At 37.7% G+C, this 26,810-nt stretch overlaps 1 protein-coding gene across 1 annotated transcript; it reads right to left on the bottom strand.

Moving 5' to 3' along the window:
• Positions 1–1,633: 1,633 nt before the first annotated feature.
• On the bottom strand, positions 1,634–26,037 carry TMPRSS7 (transmembrane serine protease 7). Its single transcript, XM_007423805.2, has 15 exons — positions 25,958–26,037; positions 25,076–25,269; positions 22,962–23,000; positions 19,688–19,916; positions 18,791–18,921; positions 17,512–17,624; positions 15,506–15,612; positions 13,388–13,524; positions 11,705–11,812; positions 11,477–11,587; positions 10,651–10,767; positions 9,046–9,223; positions 6,421–6,689; positions 3,908–4,044; positions 1,634–3,209 (listed from the first exon to the last, which is right to left on the bottom strand). The coding sequence occupies exons 1-15, from the start codon at positions 26,023–26,025 to the stop codon at positions 3,036–3,038; spliced, it is 2,112 nt and encodes a 703-aa protein (XP_007423867.2). The 5' UTR covers positions 26,026–26,037; the 3' UTR covers positions 1,634–3,035.
• Positions 26,038–26,810: the final 773 nt, after the last annotated feature.

The following is a 26,810-nucleotide window of genomic DNA, read 5'->3' as shown; positions in this document are numbered from 1 at the left end:
TTAGAACTCCAAGAATTCCTGATTTGCATGACCAATCATGCTGGCTGAAAATTCTGAGAATTTTAATCCTTGGTGAAGAGACTTACCACAAAATGTTGCAGCTCCATCTGCCTTCAGGTTACCACAGATCTCTCATAGGACACAAGCAGCCTATGAGCTACAAGTGGTGTTCCTGTGTCCTAAAGAGAATTCCTAATTCCTATTACTTATTTATTTCAAGTAGGGTATCCCATCCCATCCCATCCATTCCATTCTTTCTCACTTACTTACTTTGATAGCTTGATTATCAAAGGTAGAACTTATGTTTGAACCTACATTGTGGAAATAAGTGAGGCAAAACACCAATACTTTTCTGCTGTTAGTCCATTAGTGGCTTTTTTGAGGGTGATCTACAGAATTTATACAGGCAGAAATATCTTTTCATTGGCTGCTTTGGAGATCTTTGTGCAACTTGGACCCCCTTGGATCTCACCATTTTGGACAACTAATGTCTCAGTCTCCAACATTCCCTTTTGACAAAATGTTGTCAGGATGTGGTAAAGCTGCAACTGCAGAGATTATCTAGAAGCCTTTTAGTCAGAGTTCAGAGGTCTCAACATGGGATAGAAATCTCATTGGGTGCTCTGATTAATGACCTCCCTTGTTGTAGACCTCTCAGAAGCAATTAATATTCTTAATCATGGGATGCTTCTAAACTGCCTGAGAGAGTTGGGTGCATGGGCATAATACTACAGTGGGCCCGGTCCTTCTTGACTGAAGTAGAGGGAAGGGATGTTAACTCAGTGGTTGCTCCTATGTCGGGTACAAGAGCTTTGTCTCTCTCTATCCCCTACTTTTTAACATCTACATGAAGCCACTAGGAAAGATCATCCATCAAGTCAGGGAGACATATTATCAGTATGCTGATGATACTCAGTTATATATCTCTACCCAGGCCAGGCCATGGTGAAATATTTATCTGGTATCTGGAGACTGTGAGGGACTGGATGGTGGGGGATATGCTGAAACTGAATCCTTGCAAGAGAGAGGTAATGTTTGTACAGAAAATGTATAGCTTTCTGTCTTTTCTAGTTGTGTCTCTGGATGCAGTGGCACTCTCCTTGAAGGAACAAATCTGTGACTTGGGGTTCTCCTAGACCCACAACTACTGCTAATAGGCAGGTAGAAGTCATGGCTAGGACAGCCTCTGCCCAGCTTCTGCCGGAGTGGGAAGCCTTGGCATCATACCTTTTAGGATAGACTATTTCAGTGTGCTTGGAGGGAGCGAAGTTGGGATTGCTGTCTGTGCTTGGGAAAAGTAGCTGCAGCCAAACAGAAATGCTTCTCACCCCATTTCCCTAACTCAAACTTTATTCACAAGCATCCAAGCCTGCATTCCAGCTGCCTGTGATAATGGAGCCACACCCTGGTGTTTTCAAGGACACACTGACATCCAGAGGCAGCCTCACCCCCACCCAGGCTCTTAGCTTAGAAAAGCAAATACTAAGACAGAGCAGGGAGGTGTGTGTGTAGGAGGAAAGGTGAAAAGCAATCAGTGTACAGATGGGGAAGCGGAGGTGACGTCTGAAGATTGGCAGCTATTACAAGCAGGCAAGAGGACTATGATTCAACTGCCAAGATCGCATGTTATGGTGAGTAGCATATCCTGGTGAGAGTCCTGCCTGGAGCTTGGAGCTTTGCCAGCAGCTCAGTAGCAACTAGAACAGGAACAACTACACAGAAGCAGCACCTCATCTCAACTAGTGGAGCAGCATTTGGAAAAAGGCAAAGGTGGTATGCCGCTTTACAGATTTCATCGACTTTATATATTTATATAGACTTTATACACTTTATACACTTTTGCTTGAACTAAGTATTAAAGGACTGAGTATTAAAGACATATTCACATGGCAATATCACCTTGAAAGTCCTAGATGGGTGGAGGGCAATAGTCTGTTGTTGGGGAAGGTGTGTGCTGCAATTAAGCATTGTGCACAGATTTGCTACGCTGTGGTGTGTCCAGTCCTTGGAAAGCAAAGAACCCTCACAGTGCTCTATATGACATTGTCTTTGAAGACTATCCAGAAGCTGTAATTGGTGCAAAATGCAGTGCCCATATCCAGTCCTCTTCTTGAAATTTAAGCAGGCAAATCATGACTGGCAAGGTAGTCCCTGATGTATCATGGTACCACACTGCAAATAACTTTGTAGGTAGTTACATACACTTTGAATTGGGCCTTGACCAGTAGCCAAAACAGCAATCTTACAATAGGTTCAGTCCTACTAATTGAATAATGGATTGTCCCAACTGATGGTCTGACCACGACATTTTGCACTAGTGCATTCTGAGCTGTCCTCAAAGACAGCTCCACCTACGGCATGTTGGAGAAGGAAGAGAGGGAGGAAGCTAAGATTGTACCATTTCTGCCTCTGAATATTGCAATATGTTAACTACAGGTAGTTCTCAACTTATGATCATTTGTTTAGTGACCGTTAGAAGTTACGACAGTGCTGGAAAAAGTGACTTATGACTGGTCAACCTACTTATGACCATCACAGCATCCCTGCAGTTACATGATCATGATTCGGGCGCTTGGCAACTGTCATGCATTTATGATAGTTGCAGCGTCCTGCAGTCACTTGATCGCCATTTGCGACGCTCCCAGCTGGCTTCCAATAAGCAAAGTCAGTGGGGAAGCTGGCAGGGAAGGTCACAAGTCACGGTCATGTGATGTCTCACTTAATGACTGCAGCTGATTTACTTAACAACCATGGCAAAAAAGGTTGTAAAATTGGATGTGGTCACATGATGTTTCACTTAATGACTGCACCCCTTAAAAATGAATTTTCCAGTCCCTATTGTGGTTGTAAGTTGAGGACTACCTGTATGTTTTAAAATGAATAGTATAATATGTATAGATGCACATTTCACAATGACATATGGCCATGCCATGGATTTTGTAGACATAGAAATGAAATTCACAATGCAATTAAAAACACATTTATTAAATATGGTTTTAATGAAGATGTTCATGACCTCTGGAGTATAATCACTGCTAGCTAAAAATGGAAGGCACATATTTTTGTATCCATGTAGCAAAATTTGATACCCTTGTGTACACTCCAGGGAAATTGGGTCTTCCACAACCATAGCCCCAACTAACAATTCCAATCAAAAACCATTTTCCATCGCCTTTATTTCGACATGATAGAGGTCCTCCAGAATCTCCCTAAAAAGAGATTATTTTTAAAAGTTAACATGAGCAATGTTTCTCCACATAGCATGCATGATAGGTATCATTATTTTAGTGATAAGATTATTGGTAAATTATTAATATTGAAGCAGCTTAATCAACAAGAAAAATTTTAAAAAATCAAATCCTGCATAAAAATAGATAGTATGACAGTAAGCTAACCTAGAATTTTTTCCTATCATCTACTAGTTTTCTATATATGCCTTTTCTTCCCTTGATGACTCAGTGCATCTATAATGTGAAATAATATAGTCCATCCCAGATTATAGAATCACTTAACCTTCCATTTCTGAAAATTAACCACTAGGAAAGATGATTTAGTTACTCCATGAATAACCTATCCATTTTGCTGGAGTCATAAAGTTCATTTTGGCTGGATATTCATTCTGGAGGTTGTAGTTCCAAGTGTTCTGGAGGAAATGTTCATTATGACAACACAGAAAAAATAAGTGGAAAAATCAGTTTAAAGGTTGTTATTTTTTTAAGATAACATTTCATGAGTTCACCTCTCATTATTTTATGGAAATGACATGTCATTTTTTGGTCAATATACAGTAGTAGTTTTCCATAGCCTTTTTCTGGATTTTTTTCCAACTTCCGAGTCTAGCCTATAGCCATGCCAACTCTATGTTTTGTTTTTTTGTGGGGAGGGAACACAAACGTGAAATCCTTACTTTGCAGCTATCCCTTTTTCCAGACATTATTCCAGCACATAGCATGCGACTTGTGATAAGTCCATATGTCGAATGACAAACTGTTTGGTCCACAATTTCTACCTCTGCTTTCTGTAAAGTTGCTGGTGTGTCTTCATCTGGGGGGAGGGGGTAATGCATAATAAAGCAAGAAAATACATTTCCAGTACCTCGTTTTTAATTTTAACCATGATGCATTTTTCATAAACCAACAATCTGTTTATATGTATTTTGCTATTAGCTTATGGTTTCCTGGGAATAAGTTCTATTGAAATCTAAGGGGCTGTGTTCCAAGAAAATGTGTTAATAACATGATACACCTTAGAGCAGCAGTTCTCAAACATTTTGGTCTCAGGACCTCTTTACATTGTTTAAAATTATTGAGGGCTGTAAAGAGCTTTGGTTTATGTGGGTTATATCTATTGAGATTTAATGTATTAGAAATAAAAACTGAGAATTTTTGAAATATTTATTTATTTATTTATTTATTTATTTGACTTAGCAGATCCCCTGAAAGGGTCTCAGGGACCTCCAGCAGTCCCCAAACCACCAACTGAGAACCACTGCTTTAGAGCATTCTAAGAACTTTACATCATCTCATTAATCCACAAAATGGATTAAGGGAAGTAAGGGAGCAGATTTAGGCCCAAATGGCAGATAAAGTAATTGAGGATGAATTAGAAGACCAGGTTACACAATTATAAGCCAGTCCAGACTATTAACAACATTACCAATAATAAGGAATCTACAGTGTAATTTTCGAAACAGCACTCTGCTTGCCAGATACTGCTTAAACTGAAACACTTAGTCTGAACCAGGTCCATATGGTTTGTGAGGAAGTAAACTATATCCATGGCATATGTAGACAAGCTGGCTAATGTTCCAGGCCTACAGCACCATTGTTCTGTGTAGCAGGTAACCCATCTTCCATTTGTTTTGAATGTCCCACTTGTAAAAGTTTACCAAACTCTGTAATATTTCCAATACATTCAGCTTTTTGATATTATGGAAGAATCCATAAAATTTGCAAGAGTTTCACAGTCTTGCCAGAAATTTTAAAAGATGGCCTCTAAGAACACTGAGATTTGATGACCCTGCAAGATTTCAGCCATTAAAGACAATTAATCTTCAGCTTTAAATTTTGGGTTCTGGTGATCATATCTAGAATTGCTGAGGGCACAGATTCATGTGTACAGCTGTTGTGAACCTGTTGCCAGTCCTTGGTCTACAAAGTTCTCCCTAACTCAGGATCATCATTATTTCTTGAAAAAAAAACAAATATTTGATCAGAACGTTGAAGAAAGTAGGATTATTGTAAATGTGTTATGCATTTTTTTCTAAGTGTGCCCAATTTACAAAGAATCTTTCAAACGGTTTTCATAGAATATCTGCAATTCAATTTTCAAGCATAGAGAGCAGAAACTTGGAAACACATGGTATCTTACTATTAGAGGAGATCTGTATATATTAATTTGGACAGAATTAGATATTTCTACAGAAGGCAACACTGAACAGAATTTGCTAGCATATTTCATGTCTTACTTTGGTTCTAAAGCTGGTTTTCCCCTCCCCTCCCCCCCCACTTCCTTTTGTTCATAAGAAATGCATTTGAACAAGAATGATTTTTTCTGGAAATTGCATAGAAACAGGAAGGTAAGTTTATATTAAAAAGCCTACACTGGGGAATAGAAAATTTACCAGAGAAAGCTATGTTAAGAATCATTTCTTGAGAAATTTACTATAATAACTATACAAATGGGAAACCTCTGTACAAAAGCTTTCTATGATTAAGAAAATTGGGAAATTAAGAAATTAAGAAAATATATATCATGATACAATGATTTATATTTATATTCATATATACTGTATGTACAGACACATAAAGCCATAGTCATACATATGCATCAGGATCTGGATATCAGGATATCAGGATATAATCTTAAAACAAAGCTATTAAAAATTACATGACAAACCAGTTTACCAGCCTATTAAAGTGGGCAACAAAATGAATAGACTTTATACCCCTAACATGGATATAATGAAGATTGAGTTCAGAATTTGCTGTTTTGGCCACTTTAAGAAACCCCAGAGATAATTCCTTTGGCTCTCATGATCAAATTTCACCTAGATTACCTGTTTTTAATGATAGGTATTCTTAAATAAATTTAATTGATTTTATTTATAATAAATTTAAAGCACTTCCAGGGGTGTCCACAGGGGAGGAGGGGAGGGTTGGAATGGCAAAAGCAGCATCAAGGCTTGTTCCTTTTGTTCATTCGTAATGTTGTCATACAGACAAAAAAGGCAGAACTCACCATGCAACGCTCTGACACTGCTTTACTCATTCTAACTAGAACAGCCACTTCTTGCTAATCCTGCTGACCACTTCTTATTTTACATAAGCTTTGCTTTCATTGGCAATGAATGAATGAATGAATGAATGAATGAATGAATGAATGAATGAATGAATGAATGATACATTGCAGTGGGCTTACTTGTTTCTTGCTTCTGTCCCCAGCCTGTTACCCAACATTTTTCTCCAGTGTGCATTCTTTGCATGGTGGGAGGTAAGCATATTGGCCTAATTGACCATCTCATTGTCTCAAGCCATGGAGTGTTTAACTGTAGCAGAGCAATATCATAATCATAATTTTGACTGTTATAATATTCATGGACAATGATTCTCTTCAAAGTAGAGACAAATTTGGCTTTTCCTTGAGTGTGCATTCCCAAGTAAGCTGTCCAGATTCTAGGATCTGATAACCTAAATGAAAACAGAACATTCAAATATCTATGATTGAACAACATGATATTCAGCCAAAACAAAGGGCTATTTCTAAGTCCTTGAGCCAACAGAACTTTATACCAACATAAATGTGCTGTTCCCACTAGTGATTCCTATTTGCTACAGGTACAATGCTAGCAAATGAAAAATAGCATGATTCTGTCTGTATGGTATTCTGAGTATGTTAAAAACAGAGGTTTTGTTTCTTTCTCCTTTACTCAAGGGTCACCAGTCTCTGGAGGAAAAAAAATCACCTATCACTTTCCCGAATGTGAGATGGGACTAGGGAGGAGGCAAATTTTAACAGATGGCTAGATCAGTAGTTTTGCACAAGTATTTTCACTGGTTGTGTTTGACTCTTTGGAATATGGGTTTGGCATTATTTTAGACTAGCATTATACCAAAAAGGTTCTAAACCCATATTTAAAAGTGGGCTGAATAACAGCTAACAGGAATGGAGAATTGTCTATGAAGTATCAGAAAAAGCTGGCTGGCTATCTCCTGCTTCAATATCTGTGCCTGCCCTACACAGCAACATTCCTCCTGAGATTTGGATGGCCTCAACCCTGTCAGTGTTCCAAAAAGCTTGAAAAATGTGATTATTCCCTCAGGCATTGAACTAGCCTGTTAAGTGAGCCCAGTGTACCATTGTATAATTAAAGAATGTAAAATTTTTGAGAATCTCAGCTGCATTGAATTAACATCATAGTATTGTTATGGTTATTTTTATCTTATTGTTATGTTTTTAGTTGTTATTAGCCACCCAGAGTTGCAGAAGCAAGATGGGTGGCCATATACATGATTTAAATTAAATGAACTATTTTCCCAAGATCAGGTCATGAATGTGGTGTCCACTATCAATTATTGGAGGCTGTAGCTATTGCTAATTGTCTCCTTTAAACTGTGGAAGCTGCTAATCTTCGGGTCCAATAAGGTAAAGACAAGCAGGAACAAGCAGGTAGTCGGGAGATCAAGATCCATTTCATATTAAGTGACTACTATTGCACCAAAAGTGACATGCAAGTTCATTGAAATACTAAGAGTGCAAACCAAAGGTTCTGGGAGAAGTATCTGACCCAAATAACACCATAAAAACAGAGCTTTCAATCCATATTTATTTGCTTTGTAAAAAATGCAATTGAGGGGAAAGGAAGTAGGAACAAGGAAAAAAAAAAAGGCTTTCCAAGACACAGCACATCAAAGAGACAGAAAAACTGGAACGTTGACAAATAGAAGAGCTCCTCCTTGTTTCTAAGTAACTGAGCAATAACAGAAGTAATCATAACCCACAACTTCAACTTAGGATCTTTGGGGCAGCATTTCGTTTGTGCCCAAGATCCTCACTTGTTTACCCATTTGACAACGGACTTCCCCTGCTGATTTTCTAAAAGGTTCTTTTATGCTAAGGCCTGTGACAGTGGAGTCCTTTCAGTGCACAAACCTGAATGTCGGACTCCTGCACTGACAAGGCTCTGTAGTCCTTAGGCCTGGCAGAAACAAAACTTTCTTGAATCTGAAATCTGCTTTAGTAAGTGAGAAGGGGCAGGAAAATATGAAGATAGCAAAGGCCTTTGACAGAGATTGACATGTAGGAAAGGTTTTGTGTGCAGGCCTAGATCCAGTTATCTGTTTGGGTGTGTGAGTACATGCACGGACATACACGAACGTATGTACATATGTATAGTGTTACTGCACCAATGTGCATTTCAGTAATGCCTGTGTGATGTCATATTTCACAATGGAAAAAAAAAAGTGGCATATACTGAGTTATTACATAAACAACCTTGCAGAACCTGCATTTGGCTTCTAGAAAGCTTTTAGGGTTAATACACACAACGGTATTCAATTGTGGTTCTTGATGCCCTTGTCTTTTCTTCAATCTCTGCCATTTCCTTGTGACAGTGCAATCTGACATATGGAAAACTAAAACTTACATTTGTATGGAAGAAGTTGAATAGCCCATGAGCCAGAGGGAACTATTACAGGCTGGTGTGGAAGAGTTAAGACTACCACATCTGGGCTTCAAACATCTGTACAATTACCAGATGGCAACAAGGAGTTAGAGTTTTTTATATTTCTTTGCTGTCATCAAGTGGTCATGTGGATTTTTGCATCCAGGAGATGGTAGTCATAGGATAGGGAGATATAAAAATGCTAAGAAGAGGACAGTCTTATGCACTGCTTCTTTAGCTATTGGTAATGTCATGATTGCATTGCATGAATGATTGTTGTAAATTAAGGGAAAAACAATACACCCATTGTGCTCTACAAGGTATCACATGCATGACATTATATTAGAAGAAGACTCTAAATTACAATAATTTTATCTACTCACCTGTTCCCCTGAAAACAATGGGCAGCAGAGAGAAGCCACTCTTTTGATATCACAGAGGCCCCACAGTAAGCAACTCCAGCAAAATGCAAGCTGGCTTGCCAGGGCCATTCTCCTTCGTAGGTCTCGGAACCCCCCACAATCCGGTTGTGAGTATTGCTGTATCTACTAGTGCCACAACCTTTTGAAAGAACGTAATGATTTAACATGGTTTTTGCTTAGCAAAACTGCACTAGTAATTGGTTTTATTTACTTATTTAAGTTTAATCAATTGCTATCTTGTCTGATTTTGTGAAATGCCATACAGCATATCCAGAAGGGTATCCAGTCTTTTTCAGGCTAATGGCAACAGTTGAACTTTGCCAGGGCCTGTAATCAAACAAATGGATGGAAAAAGGACAAGGAAGTATCTTGTGTGGGACAAAAAAATTCTAGCCATGACAAATTTCAATCATGTAAATTAAATCGACATTATTTGTTACTCTCTGTGTATTTAATAATTCCTCCTTTGTCTCACATCTACTAAAAATTACATGTTTCAGAAGGGCTCTAAAACCTTACCCTAGCAAACAGCTCTGGAATCTCAACCTGTATACCCTGGTGCATAAGACAGCCACGTGGTCTCTAATCCAAGCACTATCCAGCCCAAACTTCATATTGCTTCAGCATGTCTAGTTTAAAGAACTAGTAAATCCTTGGGGGCGGGGAGATCTTCCAGAAAGCCACTGCCTATCAAAATAGTCATACGCTTCACAAAATGGTTTGATCTGGTAGAAGACAACTTCCTAGCTGCAGGTCGATGAAAAAATAAGCACTATAATAATATATTATAATAGCAAAATACATGTACTATATTCCATTTGTGTACCCTAGTACAGGAGCTCTCAGCCATATTTTGCTCATGGCCCCCTGAGACTCATTTGTCTCTGTGATCTCCCTCATTATTGCTGTTAGCTGGAAAGAAGGCACTTTATCATCTGCACTGTTTATTAATCTAAACTGTATCATATAAAGACTGTGGCCCCCTTGAAATATGGCATGCCTCCCGGGGGGCATATAGCCCACATTGAGAATCACTGCTCTAGTATACATGGAAGTAAATTTGTGCACCTGGAATGCTTTGAAAAGTTCAGAAAATTACCTGTGTGAACAGGCAAACAGTTTTTTAAGGGAAAATAATCCCCAAGTCCATCTATCTATCTATCTATCTATCTATCTATCTATCTATCTATCTATCTATCTATCGAATTTGTCACCACCCATCTCATTGAACGACTCATTGAACAATTACTTTCAATGGTGGGCCAGATACTCCCCATCCCACTTCCTTTAATGCCTGTATAGAGCTGCAACATATATTATTTAATTATAAGTATTCCCAGAATGTTATAAAGCTGAAAACTGTTTTATCTTAATGAAACAATTATTTAAGAAGATAGTCATCAAATTCCAAACTTTGTTTGATGGGAAAACCCACCAATCTAAATATTATAAATGATCATAAATGAAATGGTATACATTCTAGAAAAACGATGAGGACTAGACCAAAAGGAAAATGACTATATACTATATGTGAATATGCTTGGGTATTCCTTTAGGCAGACTTACTACAATTGTTTTCATCACTTCGATCATGGCAGTCCAAGATTCCATCACATCTTGCATTTCGTTTCCTGAAGCAAATATTATTGTTGCATTTAAAAGTACTGCCAGTACAGGGAATGCCTAAAAGACAACAACTGTAATGTTCAAACAATCTCAGTTGTCTAGAAGTCAGAACAGTCATTCTGGAATTTTATGTAAGTGCCCTTCACCCTTGGTATGAATTTTTTAAAAATGCAAGCAAACTAAACAAACTATTTCAATAAAATTATACTATGTATGGAAGAATCCTCTAGAGCAGTGTTTCTCAACCTCAGCAATTTAAGATGTGTGGACTCCCAGAATTCCCCATTTTGGAGCTAGTGATTGCCATTGCAGATGCCCTTGTACAGCCACAATGCACATACCCTCATAGTTTTCCTAGCAACAATAGAGTAGTAATTGCTATTGTCTTCCTTTAGAATGCTTCCCCCCGCTCCCATCTTCCCACTCTACTTTACTGCTCTTATATTTCCTGTTGGTTTTTTACACATGTGCACAATTAACCAGGTCCAAACTGGCAATCCCTATTACCTCTATTATCTTTGTACTTCAGGATAAGAGTGATGTGTTAAAGAAACATTAAACAACATTAATGATGCTGACATGGTTTGAAGCAAGGGTGTCTACAACATCTATGCATGTAGAAAATGGTGGGGCTTCCATCTATGGTTGTGCCTGCCATTTTGCTTGCCCCCAATTGTAGATGTCTCTGTCTACAAATCTAATTTCTAATCTGCTGCAGGATGCAGAATGAGACCCATCTAATTCTGTGTTTATGGAAGAGACTCACTTTCTGTGCAATGTAATTCATCCTGACCATCTTCACAGTCATTTATTCCATCACAGATAAAAGAATGGTGCTGTGTTAAGAAGTTGCTACTACAATTTTGTTTGGGTGTGTCTAAAAAAAAAAAAAAAAGGAAGATAATCAACAAATTACTTGGAGAAGCAATACAAAAAGGCAGACAACTAGAATAATTACCATATTTTTAGTTGCTGTGTACTACAGATACTTAACCACAAAACAGCTCATCGCTTTCATCAAAGCAGTCGCTGATCCCATCACAGAGCTGAATTTGTTGGATACATAACCCAGTGTGGCATTCAAAAGACCCAAGCGGACAAGCTAAAAGGCAAAAGGGAGGAGAACTATGATTTCAGGCTTTCTAAAAACTTCTGGTTCTTGTATTAAAGCTCAAGTTATGACAAAGTGAGCGGGAAGTATAAGAAAGTAAGCCCAAACGTAAACATGATTAAATAGTGTTCTAGCACTGCTGCTATTAATTTCAAAGGGACAGCAGTTCTACAGACTCTTCCTTTTAATAAAATCCCATAGAAATATTATTTTGAAATTGCTCTAAAAATGAGATAATAAAAGATAGCTGTAGAAGCTGAAACTTACATAGGCTTCTAGACTCAAGATGCAAAGGATTCATCTGAAATTCATCTTTTCTCATGAAATACAGTATATACTAGGAAGAGCTATATAGAACTTGGATTTTGCCACAGGAAATCCCATTGTATCCAAGAAATGTCCGTAGCTCAAGTGTGTCTCTTTGAGTGATATCTGACATTTCCAACTTTCTTCTTTCTGCTGCTCTCTAATCTCCATTTCTACCCTCTAGTGTAGACTTTGTGAGAAACACCCAGTATAAACTGCACATCTCCCTACGGTGCACTGATACAGATTCCAAAAAATCACACAACTAGTTCCATATGTTTAGAGCAGCCTTTCTCAACTGCAGTCACTAGAGGTTCTGCAAGAGATCATGACTGAAAGAAAAATCATTTTTTGAACTTTACATGCTGCACCATGCTAGATGTAGATATTATTTTTAGGCAGAGGTTCCCTGAGACATGAGAATTATTTCAAGGGTTCCTCCAGAGTAAAATGTTTGAGAAAGGCTGGTGGAGCCATTTTCATAATAGGTAAAATCATTTGATTCAGAAATTCAGCTTGAGATGTGACATCTAAATCAAAGGGGAGGGGGGGGGGCTTAAAAAAAAGTCAGTGGGCAGCCTAAAGTCTGAAGCAGCATTTGATCTGTCTGTCTGTCTATCTATGATCTATCTATCTACCTATCATCATCTATTTATCATCATCTATCTTAGGCTGAGAGACATTTCTTCCTCACTGTGGTCCTTCACATGGAGAAGAACAAGAGTGGGCTTTCCTTTCCCAGTTGCTCAGCACATCTACTTGAGCTACTCAGTTCATCTGTCCACATATCAATGAAAAGATATTAATGAAAAATACAAGTTAATTATTATCTGAAATGAGTTAATTATCTGTATTCTTATTATTAACTCATGTTTCATCTTATTACCATTGTATATGTTGTAGTATTAATTCCTCATATTACAGGCCATGGCCATGGCTATTTTCCATCTATGCCTGATTTCTAAACTGACTGGGAGTGCAGCTACAATTGTAGTACATCCATTGGGACTAACACAAATGAATTCAAAAACTTCCACTTGATCATCGAATCATTCCAATTTTAGCAAATTAATTTTTGAAATGACAGTTTGCTGCTATATACAGTTACACAATCTTTTGTCCCAATCATATCAAGCTTAGTTAACTATAGGTGATAGCTATTAAATAGAAGCTAAAAAAAGGAAAATATATTATCTTTACATCTGTACATAACATCTGCATGCCAGTAAGGGTTTCTGATAATTTTATAGTCACTCTTACGCTGGCTGATGTTGTAACTTCCATATTCCACAAGAAGAGGCTGCTCTGAGAGCTTAGAGCTACACTGAAACTCCATGTTAGCCACCAAGCTTGCCACACGGAATATTGTTTGATGATCAATGTAGTAGCCACAATACCTGCAAAACGGATTATATGAACTTATGCAGAGTATCTTTTGTGATGAAGTTAGTAGTAAAATATAGTTACAGTATCATTTTGCATTACTGCAGTCCACATGCAAAAAGCTTCACATAACAATAGATTGTCTCCATGCAGTGCTGTATTTTATTCCCTGAAGGTTTCTACGATTCCCCTTTCCAAAACACCATTCTGTATTTTCCTCTGTATCTCTCTAATTGAAGCCAGTTTTTGATTCTATGTCACTCCAACCTTGCTCCCATTTTCTTTCTTTTCTCCTTTCTAATGTATGGATGAGAAAACGGTAAGAATCAATTTCTTACCTTTTGCTTTACATTTTCCCCCAACAGTGTTTGTGTTTTGTGGTTGTTTATTGTTGTTTTTAGTTAAAAGATGGCATTCTCAGAGCAGTGTCAGGACATACAAGACAATATATGCCCAACTAAGTGACAGAACCTAGCCAAAATTGGTTGATCTTGAAAAGCTGAGTAGGGCTGCATCTGCTTAGAACTTGGATAAGGGATGACCAGGAAATCCAAATTTGTAAGCTAAACTGCAGAAGTAAAAAAATCATTCTCAAAAAGAGCAAGTGTAAGTCATTTCTGTACAGCCGTATCCACAGGAAACCATGGTGATGCCAAAATGACAATACATATTTGATGGGGTCCTCACATAAATGCTGCCATTATATGTTAGGATACTGACATCTGATGCAAGTACTAAAATCACAGCGTCTCACCCGATTGAAGCCCATGCTTCTGTATTGTTTCAAGACAAATAAGTGAATCTCTCCATGGACATATCCATGGAGTCACTAAGAATCAAGCTTGACTTAAAGGAGATTTTACTGTTATGCATGGCACCTTTCATATAATAGACAATATTCAGATGTAGTCTTTAGGCAAACCTAAGGACCTGAATGCTGCTATAGATGTGTTGAGTGTGTGTGTGTGTATAATTGAATTTGCCTCTTCTGATGCCACGACATAAACTGGTTTAAAACTCTGTCCATGTTTAGTAGGTTGCTATGCAGTTCCAGAAACTTAAAGCTCTTTGTGGGAAAAAAATAGGTTAGCTCTTCATGAACCATATTACAATTAAACTTGAATACAGAACAGTTTTTTGGTGACATTATTGATGAGACATAATTATTTCATTTTGGCCAATATTTACTTGTTGAAACATGCAGCAACATGTTTATGTTGTTAGAAATAAAACTGTCCAAAGATCATTCGATTTTCCTATATACACTTGATGAGTTGGGGGAGGTACACTTCCACACGCTCACTCATACACTTTTGGGATTCCAATATACTAATCCAAAGATTGCTTAGATATACATGGGAGAGATCCTTTAAGTCAGTTGACATCAAGTGTCTAATTAGTTCTGTCCAAACTTTCAGAAATAGGAAGAGCTTAGTACATTACAACTCCCAATTAATTTTGATGTCTGCTGTCACCCAAATGATATCTCAGGACAACCATGGATATATTAGGATTTCTGCTGTTGGAAAGCTTTCATGTATGTAATTATAGATGTCTTACTTAGCTTGTCTATCGGGACAAATAATACTTTGCTTGATAGACAAGTAATCTGATTTAATACACTAGCTTCCTATGTTCTAAGACAGAACATGCTTCTAAGGGTCCATAAGATTAATTTACATTTCTCTACACACATGCACACGTTTATAGCTATATTCTTTTTGCCTTCTGAATTCTGTGCTGTATAGGTATGCTTACTGTTACAGTATGCTGAAGGATACAGATACATCAACTGCACTGGAAACAACTTGTACATTGCAGTGATAATTAAAATGAAAGCCTTTCTAAATGATCACACAGTGATAACTAAACTGACCCCTCCTTATCCACCAAACTATTTCTTTATAACTAATATTAAAAACTCCTAAGTATACTACTTCATCTGCAAAGCTTTTGCTTGCTGCACCATTAAACTATCTATATCAACATACTTACATTTGCTCATTAATTTTCCACCATCCATGTTCACAGCCTTTAATGCTTTTTTCACTGATCTTATAATTATGAAACTTCAGTGCTATACCAAAGTTCTTCTGAGGTGCCTGATTTTAAGAAAGAATAAAAACATCTGTCATTTTTTACAAAAGGGAACAATTCACCTTGGCAATTTTTATTGTGTAGAAACAGTACCATGTTCTCCTTGTTATCAGAACTCATTTCATATGCCACACGCATAAAATGGGAATAAATTAAAAGATATATAACACCATTTTATATTTGTATTATCATTGGCTGAAATGGGAAGTTAATGGGGAGTGACAGCTAAGCTGTAATGTGCTTTGGGAGGGAAGCTCCCACTGAGTAAAGTACGATGGGGAATATCTTCCATTTTGTTCTGTCTCCATTTCTTATTTTGCCAGTCTTTAATTGTTCCATCTTATTTCCACATGTCTGTGGAAGAATGTAGAGACCCAATTTGGTGTAGTGGTTAAGGCACCAGGCTAGAAACTGGAAGACTGTGAGTTCTAGTCCTGCCTTAGACATGAAGCCACCTGGGTGACCTTGGGCCAGTCACTGTCTCTCAGCCCTAGGAAGCAGGCAATGGCAAACCACTTCCAAAAAGCCTTGCCAAGAAACTGCAAGGACTAGACCAGGCAGTCACCAGGAGTCAACACTGACTCAAAGGCACGCACAGGAAGGAAGGAAGGAAGGAAGGAAGGAAGGAAGGAAGGAAGGAAGGAAGGAAGGAAGGAAGGAAGGAAGGAAGGAAGGAAGGAAGGAAGGAAGGAAGGAAGGAAAGAAAGAAAGAAAGAAAGAAAGAAAGAAAGAAAGAAAGAAAGAAAGAAAGAAAGAAAGAAAGAGAAAGTGAAAAAATGTAGATCTGGCCTTGGGAAGTGGGGAATAGAGCAATGAAACATGGTGGTGGTGGTGGTGGTGGTGGTAAATGGCAACTTAAGCCTGAAGAGCCTGAAAACCTGAGAAAGAAACTCAAAATAACCCCATCTTGATTTTGTTTGATTTAAGGTGGTTCAAACTCTGTCAGACTTTCAAGATTCTATTATCTGACTTACCACAAAGAGCATTCCTAGAATCTCCCTTGTGCTTGTTTCTTGACCTGGACGATCTTGAAGGGCTGACATGTTTGAATGCTTTTCTTAGCATCCATGTAACAATAATAATGCATTTTCATATACCTTTTTCCTTCTATACCATTTAGTGTGGAAGTTTGCTTAATGTAAGCATCCTTGCATATAATTATCTCTAATATGATCCATTCTGAACAATATTCTCATTAACCATCATCAACATCTTTGTGTGTTCTACTATACCCCACAACACGGTTTTATAACCATTTTTAATTGGAGCCAATACTCCAAAAAATAAGTGTTGTAAAACTGAGAGCATGAACATTGAAGTATTTATGTATCTATGATATGTATTTATGAACATGAAGAATTTAAGTATCAGTTCAGGAAGTACAAGTTAGACTAGTTCATATTAAAATACAAATAATGAATTATCTTATTACATGTTTCATCCCAAGTAGAGACTGCTTTTTTCTTCCAGTTCCAATAACTTCCAATACTAGCTCTGTGTTGGCATTCATATTGGCCCCTCAGCCTCTCACTGGCACAAAACCAGGAAATAACTTCCAGTAGCCATTTCTCCTTTCTCTATGCCAGGCTACAAAGAGACATAGTGATTGCCTTAGTTTAACCTGCCAGTTCTGAGAGCTTAAAGAAAGAGGGCAGGCTGGCAGAATCCAAGAACAGGTGCAGCTTTCCACCACTCACAAGGAAACCTTTCATCTCCCATTACAGCTATTTGACCCAAAAACGGGAGTGGGAGAGACATTAAAGCTTTGTGCAGAGATCAAAGAGATCAGAGTCTTATAACTTCATCTCACTAAAGAGACAGAGAGCCCTTTTTCCAGCTGACACCAAACATGCAGAAGCGTACAATATTTGAGACACTCCCCCAATAATGGGATTTCAAATTACCTGAAAAGTCCACACACAAATACATTTTGGAGGGTAGTAGCTGGGATAATATGGACTCGTGATTCGCCCTTCAAATCCGGCACTTCCTAATGCCAATACAGCTTTTCCACATTCTGAGAAGAGAGGATGATCCTGTTTATTATTATACAGTTGGGAAACCAAGAATCCATCAAAAAAAGAAGAGACCTTCTTTACAGTACTTTTTTAAAACTGTTAGTCCAGATTCTCTGCCATTTTACGTTGAGTTCAGTGTGACAAAGACTGGAAATAAGTGAAAACAGGAAAAAATGTAGTAAGAGAAATAAGACAGCAATAAACAACATTTAATCCTTCTGTACATAGCAGAAACACAGATAAGGAGAGTCTGAATGTGATGTATCCTAAATAAATGCTGTTGAAAACTGAGAACTGCCTTTGCCTGGATTATGAAAATAGCATGGAAGGCATAGTCCACATGTCAAGGGCATGACTTTCATATTTTTGTGACCACAATGAAAAGATCTCTTAAGCTTCTAAATACCTACCTCAGACCTTCATGAAAGGAAGTGATGGTTAGTAAGGAAAATAAAGGAATTCTGAGACCCAAGAAGAGTCAATGACTAAAATAGTAGAAAAAAGATACCCAAGGCTATGTGACTCCCTGTGCTATGTTGAAAAGTCCCCATTACTAGAGATAGTAAAGTAGGATTAGTTTATTGCTATTAAACTACCAATATACAACTGAATAAAACAAATGTTTAAAGGTCAAGATGCTTTCAAATCAAGCCCTGCTCCTGTTACTACATGGACAATTTTCTTGGCAACTATTCAGAAGTGGCATGCTGCTGTATTGCTGTCTTCAATTCCCAGTATTGTCCACCAAGTTGTGGTTTTCCTGGTGATGTTCAAATACTTTCAAATACTAACCAGATCTGATCTTACTTTGGAATATTGATCAGTAAAGTCAGGAGTTGACAAATTACTTTTTAAAAATAGTTTCAGTGCTGGGTATATATGACAACCACGCCATCTACTGGGATAAAGTAGCATAACATGGATGGGTTATTGATGTAACTGCAGCTGGGCTAGCCCTTGATGTTCTAAGCAGAAAAACTCATTGAAAGTGAAACAAGATATAGAAAAGATGAAAAAAAGTTGGAGAGGAACTAAATGGATTCCAGAGAGGATAAAATGAATTGCCATGGATAATGCACTATTTATAAAGGCAGAACATAACCTAAGTAATGTCCAGGATATGACCACACTTCCACATTTTTTTTAAAAAAGAGAGAATACTCACTTTCTTGTGGAATGACCTCAAAGTAGCCATGAAATTCCTTCACTTTTCTCATTTGTGTAGACTTCAGTGTAACTAACATCATATTATTTGTAGAAACAAAAGATATGAATGAATTGGATGGTTCACATATTCTGAAATAAAATATTTTGTTATAAATGTATAGATGTTAACAGAAATTACTAGGTATATTTTACATCTGTGCTAGAATTCTCCCTCTGTTTAGTTGGTTAATCTAACCAATTAAGCATACCACAAATTGTTCTAACGAATGAAAATACACTTTTTAAAACAAATATAGAATCCCTATAGTTCTGAATAACATACATTGAAAACAAACTATTACTGATTACATAATATATATGCTTGCCTTGAGACTGGCCACAAGAGCTTCTAAATTCACCCATATAATAAGAACAAGAACATAAATAATAATATCACAATTACCATTAGTGAAGAAAAATCAAAACTATTTAAAGGATAAATATTGAGATCTTGTCCATTGCTAACTCTGTATGAAATATATGCCTCAAAATAGTGTATAAATATATGGTTTCTATTTCTCACTAATCCATTATGTGATTTGCTTGATGGGCTTAATGTGTGGTATAAACCTAGTTATTGTGGTTTGTACATCATGGCTTATATTTGATATGATGTATGAACCTAGATAACTATGGCTTACTGTTAAAACAAACTATGTCTTGGCATACTGTATGAACCCAACCATTGTTTCTGTACATTATGAATTCTATAACATTTAGCCTAATTCCAATGGAGACAACATTTATTAATATAGCATCTGATCATGTCCGTGTGAAGAAATTGTGAGAGTTTGTTTAAAACCTTTAGATTTTTAAAACACCTTAGCAAGCAGTCTTACTAGAAAAACCTACTTACCGATATAATATCTTACTCTTTATTGGCATTAGGGAGTCATAAATGGTCAATGAATCAGTAACGCAGTTGTCTGCTTCAATCTGAATAGATGCTATAGAAAGGCGAATTAAGTAGCCAACCAATGCAATCAGTTTAAAATAACAGATCATCCTTCCTGATGTTTCCAAAAAGTCCAATGGAAAATGTTGATGCAAACGATCTGCATGCAGATCATAGATGCAGTTTGCACCTGCAGAAACAGCCCAAGCCCATTTCATTCAACCAGTTGCTCCGCTATAATTGTTAGGCAGGAATCACATTTTGCATAGCATTTCTCATGTCACTGATAAAAATGATAATGTAACTACTTGCATTAACAAATCATTTACTTATGAAAGTTTGGCTGATCACAAGATCAGATTGATTGCAAAAAAAATTGAAATTTTCTCGATGTTTACAATTTTGATTTTCAATATTTACAAATATAGCGAAGGGAAGGGAAGGGAAGGGAAGGGAAGGGAAGGGAAGGGAAGGGAAGGGAAGGAAAGGAAAGGAAAGGAAAGGAAAGGAAAGGAAAGGAAAGGAAAGGAAAGGAAAGGAAAGGAAAGGAAAGGAAAGGAATAAGCCACACATAATTAGAATCTACTTATATGGATATATGGTTACCACTCCACACCTTAAGTGTCTGTGGAGGGGGGGGGCAGTCAAAATTGTCAAGATGGCAGAAGAAGCATTGCAATACAAGCCTCTGCCCCCTTGGAATGACCATGTGATGTCAACACATCTATGGTTTGCAATGCAGTGGTCTGTCTCCATCTTGCCCACCTCAGGGATTGCTGATCCCATCTCCTCTCTCATGCAGCATTGCTTCGTTCCATCTCCCTTTGATGATATGAAGATACGAAGCTGAAGAATTTTATTTATTTATTTTATTTTATTTTATTTTATTTTATTTTATTTTATTTTATTTTATATTTTATTTTATTTTATTTTATTTTATTTTATTTTATTTTTTATTTTATTTTATTTTATTTTATTTATTTATTTTCAATTTATATAGCCGCCCATCTCACCACAGGTGACTCTGGGCAGCATACAACAACGCTAAAAACAGTAAAATGCATTAAAAAATATATAAGACAAAATAAAACAGAGAATAAAAGGAAGTTAAAAATAAGGGAGCTATCTCACTAATTCCCCCGTCCCCTGGAGTCTCCAGGCCTGCTGACATAACCAAGTCTTAAGGGACCTCTGGAAGCTCAACAATGATGAGGCCAGTTTCACCTCAGAGGGAGAGGATTCCACAGTGCAGGTGCCACAGCAGAAAAGGCCCACCACCTGGGGCCTGCCAAATGTGATGGAACCCGTAACATACCCTCTCTGCTGGATCTGGTAGGACAGGCAGATGAAATCGGGGAGAGGCAGTCCCTCAGATAGCCCATGAAGGGGTTTAAAGGTCAACACCAACACCTTGAACTGGACCTGGAAACAAACTGGTAACCAATGCAGCTCATGAAGCAGAGGTATAACGTGTGTTCTACTAGAAACACACAAAACTGCTTGTGCCACTACATTTTGCACCAGCTGAAGTTTCTGGATTCTCTTCAAGGGCAGCCCCATGTAGAGCACATTGCAGTAGTCTAACCAGGAGGTGACCAGAGCATGAGTGACCATGAGTAGGTGCCTCTGATATAGGAATGGGCGCAACTGGTGCATAATACCAAGTTGTGCGAAGGCCCTCCTAGCCATGACTGCTACCTGCTCTTTGAGCAGGAGTCATGAGTCCAGAAGGACCCTCCAGATTGCACACAGGGTCTGTTTGGGGCAGTGCGACCCCATCCAGTACCAAAGATGGTAAAAACCTAGAACCAGAGGGGCTCAAAACCCAAAGCCACTCAGTCTTGCCAGGGTTCAGCTGAAGCCTGTTGTTCCCCATCCAGATCCTCACAGCCTCCGGACACTGAAATAGGACACTCACAGCATCGCTTAAGTTGCCAGGAGCAGATATGTACAATTGAGTATCATCAGCATATTGATGATACCTCACCTCATGGCAACAAATGAGCTCACCCAGTGGTCTCATGTAGATGTTAAATAGGAGAGGTGAGAGCACCTACCCCTGCGGCAACCCACATAGCAGAGGGCAGGGGTGGGATCTCTCCTTCCAAATCACCCCTGATTGGAACTGACCCTGGAGAAATGAGGCAAACCAGCACAATACTATGCCGCCCACCCCCAATTCTCTGAGTTGGTCCAGAAGGACACCACAGTTGATGGTATCAAAAGCCACTGAGAGGTCAAGTAAGGCAAGGATGGATGCACAACCACCATCCTGCCCATGCCAGAGATCATCCAAAAGTGCGACTGATGCTGTTTCTGTACCATACCCAAATCTGAACCCTGGCTGAAAAGGATCCAGATAATCCGCTTCATCCAAGGTCCTCTGAAGCTGCTGTACAACCACCTTCTCAATCACCTTCCCCCAAAAGGGGAGGTTGGATACTGGGCGAAAGTTGTCCAGTATCATGGGGTCCAGCAATGGCTTCTTGAAGAGAGGGTGAACCAAAGCCTCCTTTAGAGATACAGGAACAACTCCCTCACTCAAAGAAGAATTCACCATCGCCAGAACCCACACACACACAACACCTCCGCCCAGGCCATTCTCACAAGCCAGGAAAAGCATGGATCTAAAGAGCATGAGTTAATCCCATAATCTACATAGAAAGTTCTTCTGCTGTGATGCTTCATAGTCACTGGAATTTATCCTAATGAAGTTGGTTAGTAATGGGTATCTGACAATGATTACAGCAGAATATTGGTTCACATAGATATGCTGTTGCTTGAGAAGTATGCAGTGAATGCTAAATTGATTCATCCTCAGCCTACAGCATAAGGCTGTAATTTTGTTGTTGTTCAGTCGTTAAGTTGTGTCCGACTCTTTGTGACCCCATGAACCATATTGCGCCAACAAAACACACAAAATAAACCTCTAGCTATAAAGAAAAAAAATCAGTCCTAGAACAAAAGCTTCTTATCTCTGTTTTTAAATTTCTTACTCTTGGAAATGGAAAACATCTCCTAATTTTCACTTATCTCTAGCGTCTTTGTAAGAATTGTGCTTTGTAAAGTACATTGAACAATCAAAAGCATTGTACAAATGTAAAGAGTGTTGAAGAAGCCATAAAGAAAAATGGGAAAAGGTGATCACTGGAACCAGAACTGTTGCACCACATACACTTCCCAGTTAAAAGGAGGTTAAGAACAACAGTTATGATAGGCAAACTCAGTAATGTACCTGTTCCTGTTGTTGAGGAATAATCCAATCGAAGCCCAACTACATTGGAAAAAAAGAAATACTAATCAATCTATTTATATTTAAGCAATGTTTGCAATAAACGGCCAGTAGACGATACATATGCATATAATAAGCTATAGAATTGGAAGCTGAAAAGCAGAGCAAATTCATATTGCATGATTACATTTGAATTTATGATGCCACTTGAATACACTCAGTGAAGAAAAGCTGATAAATTCTCTCTGTGTTTGGTTCCACTGTCAAACTTCTTACTATTAGGAAGATTTTTTTTTTCCAGGTTCATTTGGAATCTGATTTCCTGTTTTTTATATCCATTAGAACCATATCCTGCATTCTGAACTAAGAGAGATCAGGTCCTTGCCTAATTTTCTGTGATCGTTTCTAAGAGTGTTTCATTCCCAATTCCTTTAATTTCTCTTTGCAGGACTTAGTTTCTTATCAGCTGGTAATTCCTGTTGTTCTCTGAATCAATTTATCAGATCTCTTCTTAAAAAAGAACTAATAAAGGCATAGCCTGACCATGACAGATTAATATGGAGCTAAACCTTCCTGTGATTTGAAAAATGTGCTTCTGTTTGTGCAGTGGCATACTTTGCATTTTGAAACCAAGAGCATATTATTATTCTTTAACACACTTCGCCTCCATTGCTGCTACACCATGCCACTAACCTCCAAAGAGCTGATTGGCATGCAGAAAGCAACAACCCAACTCCATATCTGCCACTAACCTCCTTGATGTCTTTGGCAGCACCCCCCCACCCCTTTGCCTGCACCCACAACCAAACCACCCCACCAACACCCTTGATATTCCACTGTATTGATGCATTCTAAAAGTGTCTTTGCCTTTTTTTGCAGCCACATGATGCCACTGATTTATATTCTGTTTGTAATCAATTAATACTGCAAGTATTTACCAGTCTGCACTTGAGCATTTGATTTCTGCCTAAAAAGTGAAGTATTTCGCATTTTTCTCTGTTAAATTTCATTTTTTTTATTTTCAGCCCATTTCTCTAGCTAATCATGAGTATTTCCATGTCCTACTGTATGGTATTACCTGTGCCTCATTTTATTAAACTGACTGCGTTGCTAAGTATTCTGGTGCTACTCAGTAATAAAATTGTTAAAGAGTACAGGGCCCAGATCCAGTATTGTGATATCTATCCATTGATGAACACTCTGAGTATGATTTTCAATCAACTAGCTTGATAATCAGAATGTTATAGGGTACCTTTCTAAATACTTTCCTGAAATCAAGATATAGTACATATACACCATTCCCAGAATCAACTAATAAAGTTATCCACTCAAAAACTGATTTTTGTTGACCAAAGAATGCTGATTTATGATAGTTACTGTATCATTTTCAATTTGCTTACAAACCGACCTCTTTAATATCTGCTCTAAAATCTTTCTAGGTATTGATATCAAAGCAATCTGTAATTGCCTGGATCCTCTTTTATCCCTGTTCTGAAATAGTGACATATGCCTTTCTCTAGTCATTTATAAGTTTTAAGATAACAGTTGGAAAATATTTCTTAGTAACTTTTAAAATTCCTAGGAAACAGGAAAAATTATGCATACTTTTTAAAAGACTTGATGAATACAGAGAATATATATTGCAGTGAGTGGGTTCTTGCCCAACTGTGAAGAGTAGTTGTTCTAGTATAACAAAATTATTCATTTATCATCTCTGGGGAAAGGGTAGTTCTTTCCATCAGAACAGGAGTGGGCAATGCATAGCAGAACATGGCCCCCAGCTCCATTTTTGCAACCTTCAAAAGCTCTCAGGATTTGGCAGCTAATATTTGGCAGCAAATTTTTCAGCATTATTTTTGAAACAAAAGTGAGGCTTCAGTTAGGCATGTTTAAATCTCTAGGAGCTTACAGATCTATTCTGGGTAACTGCCTCAAGCACTCCTAACCATTTTAAGTTAAGAAGCAGCGTGAACATTTTATCTCCATGAATTTACAATTTCCATGCATAACTGTCTATGTCACCTTCAATCCCCAAATAAAAATGCTGTGCACTCAGAAAAAGGAAACCTTCAGATACAATTAATACATATATGAATTCTTGATTTAGAAATACCGACCACTGAGCACAATGGAATCCATATCCACCGCAAGACCTTGAAGACTTCCTACTGAGGTTCGATTGGTGATGCTTGTGTGAATTGAATTTTTTAAAATAGCTGCAACGCAGTCTTCACAAAATATTTGGCCTTTTGCCTGCGGTACCACAAACACAATCCAGAAATGGACAAGAAGTCCCCCATTGTTGTTATTGCTGAAATCAGTACAAAACAAATTCCATTTATTTAACTGATTTATACAATCACTTGTACAGTTCTTACTTTCAAGGGCTTGGGGCAGTTTCCAAACAAGGAAAATAAGGAATAAAACTAACTTACTAATTAAACTAACAAAGATTATCCACTGAGGCAGTCTAGGTCCATCTTCTGTATCAAATGCTCATTAGGGCAATACAGTTATTAAAACCTTGTGAATGTTGAGCAAAGTGAGGCCCCCCACAAACCTCAGGGAGCAAGGTGTTTCATGGTGTGTGAGCTGCCATTGACAAGTATACCTTTGAGGCCCCTCTGTTATCACTTCACAAAAATTGGGAATCCTCAGCAATTCAAGGCGCATGCATATACTGGGCTAAATCTGGACAGGAGACACAACCCACTAAGTATTCGAGTGCCAAACCATTTAGGATTTTATATGTGATAATCCGCACCTTGAATTGGACCCAGAAGCTTATTGGCTTACTCTGAAAAATGATATGCTTAAAAATTTACAGCTCCTGTCACTATTTAAAGAAAATGCTAATCGCTTTTGAAATATACAGTTTTAATATAGAATAGAAATACTGTCTATGCAAGCATTCAGTCATTTTAAAATGGTGCTTGACTTGCAGCAAGATAATGCTCATAAATTAAATGATAAAAAACAAGCTACAAATTGTGTCCCACCTGACATCAGAGACAATGGATTGCTTATAAAATTTTGAGAAAGCAGATTTGGTATACACCAGGTTCATCTGAAAGAGAAAATTTACAGACTTGTTTGACTGTCCTGCATAAATTCAGTTTAATTTTATTGAGGGCAGTCTAAATTGTGGATTCTTAACAAGAATTAGTGATTATTTCTTCTGAGAATGATGAAATGTTTTTATAACAATGTATTTATTATGAAAGTAAAGAGCAACGCTTATGAGAGCTTTTGTTTGCCTGGATATGAACCTTCCCCCATCCCCTGCCAAGTTTTAATTAGATGTGACTTAAATATATATCTAGAAAGCCAAATGAGGTTCTACCAGCCTAAAATAAAATAACAATCCATAATTTAATGGAAATGAAATGAGATTCTGTTACCAGTTAAATTATAGTCCCAGAATAATTTCCTCAAACAGATAATAACTTCACCTTTGGCTCATTGCAATATTGTACAACTTGGAGTTTCCAAAAATAATAAGTCAAGATCCTCTACAATAAAGAATCTAGTTCAGAAAAAAAAGTGAAAGTGAAAATAAGCTAACCTAAGAGTAAAGTTACAAAAGAGATGTTTTCCATTCTTTTCTACTGGTTAAAAATGGAAGCATATCAAGAGTTATTCAGAGAAAGATGTATACTTTTTACAACTAATCATTTCTCCTTCCATGCCCATTTTTTCTTGTTTTAAAAAAACACCTGTGTGACATATTGACATTGCAATAGTGTTTGCCCACTTCCTTGCCCTAGTTTACAGCAAACTGATTAACACTAATGCAGTGTCAAAATATTACACCTTTATTTTAAAATACCCTGCATATTACTAAGGATATGT

Source organism: Python bivittatus, unplaced genomic scaffold (assembly GCF_059951505.1).
Source record: "Python bivittatus isolate LINGU-HERP-01145 unplaced genomic scaffold, Pbiv_v1 ctg000350_np1212, whole genome shotgun sequence".
In the NCBI taxonomy this organism is placed as follows: Eukaryota; Metazoa; Chordata; class Lepidosauria; order Squamata; family Pythonidae; genus Python; species Python bivittatus.
Note: the sequence above shows the minus strand (reverse complement) of the source record. Positions and strands in the feature narration are given on the sequence as shown.

Excerpts from the sequence above, each read along its gene's own strand:
- TMPRSS7 (XM_007423805.2), bottom strand. The coding sequence starts at position 26,025 with ATGAACCTGGTGTATACCAAATCTGCTTTCTCAAAATTTTATAAGCAA. Across the intron at positions 4,045-6,420 it reads GGGACAGAAGCAAGAAACAA|ATGAAGACACACCAGCAACT; the intron begins GTAAGCCCACTG and ends CCCTCCCCCCAG. Across the intron at positions 3,210-3,907 it reads GAAAAAGGGATAGCTGCAAA|GGAGATTCTGGAGGACCTCT; the intron begins GTAAGGATTTCA and ends ATCTCTTTTTAG.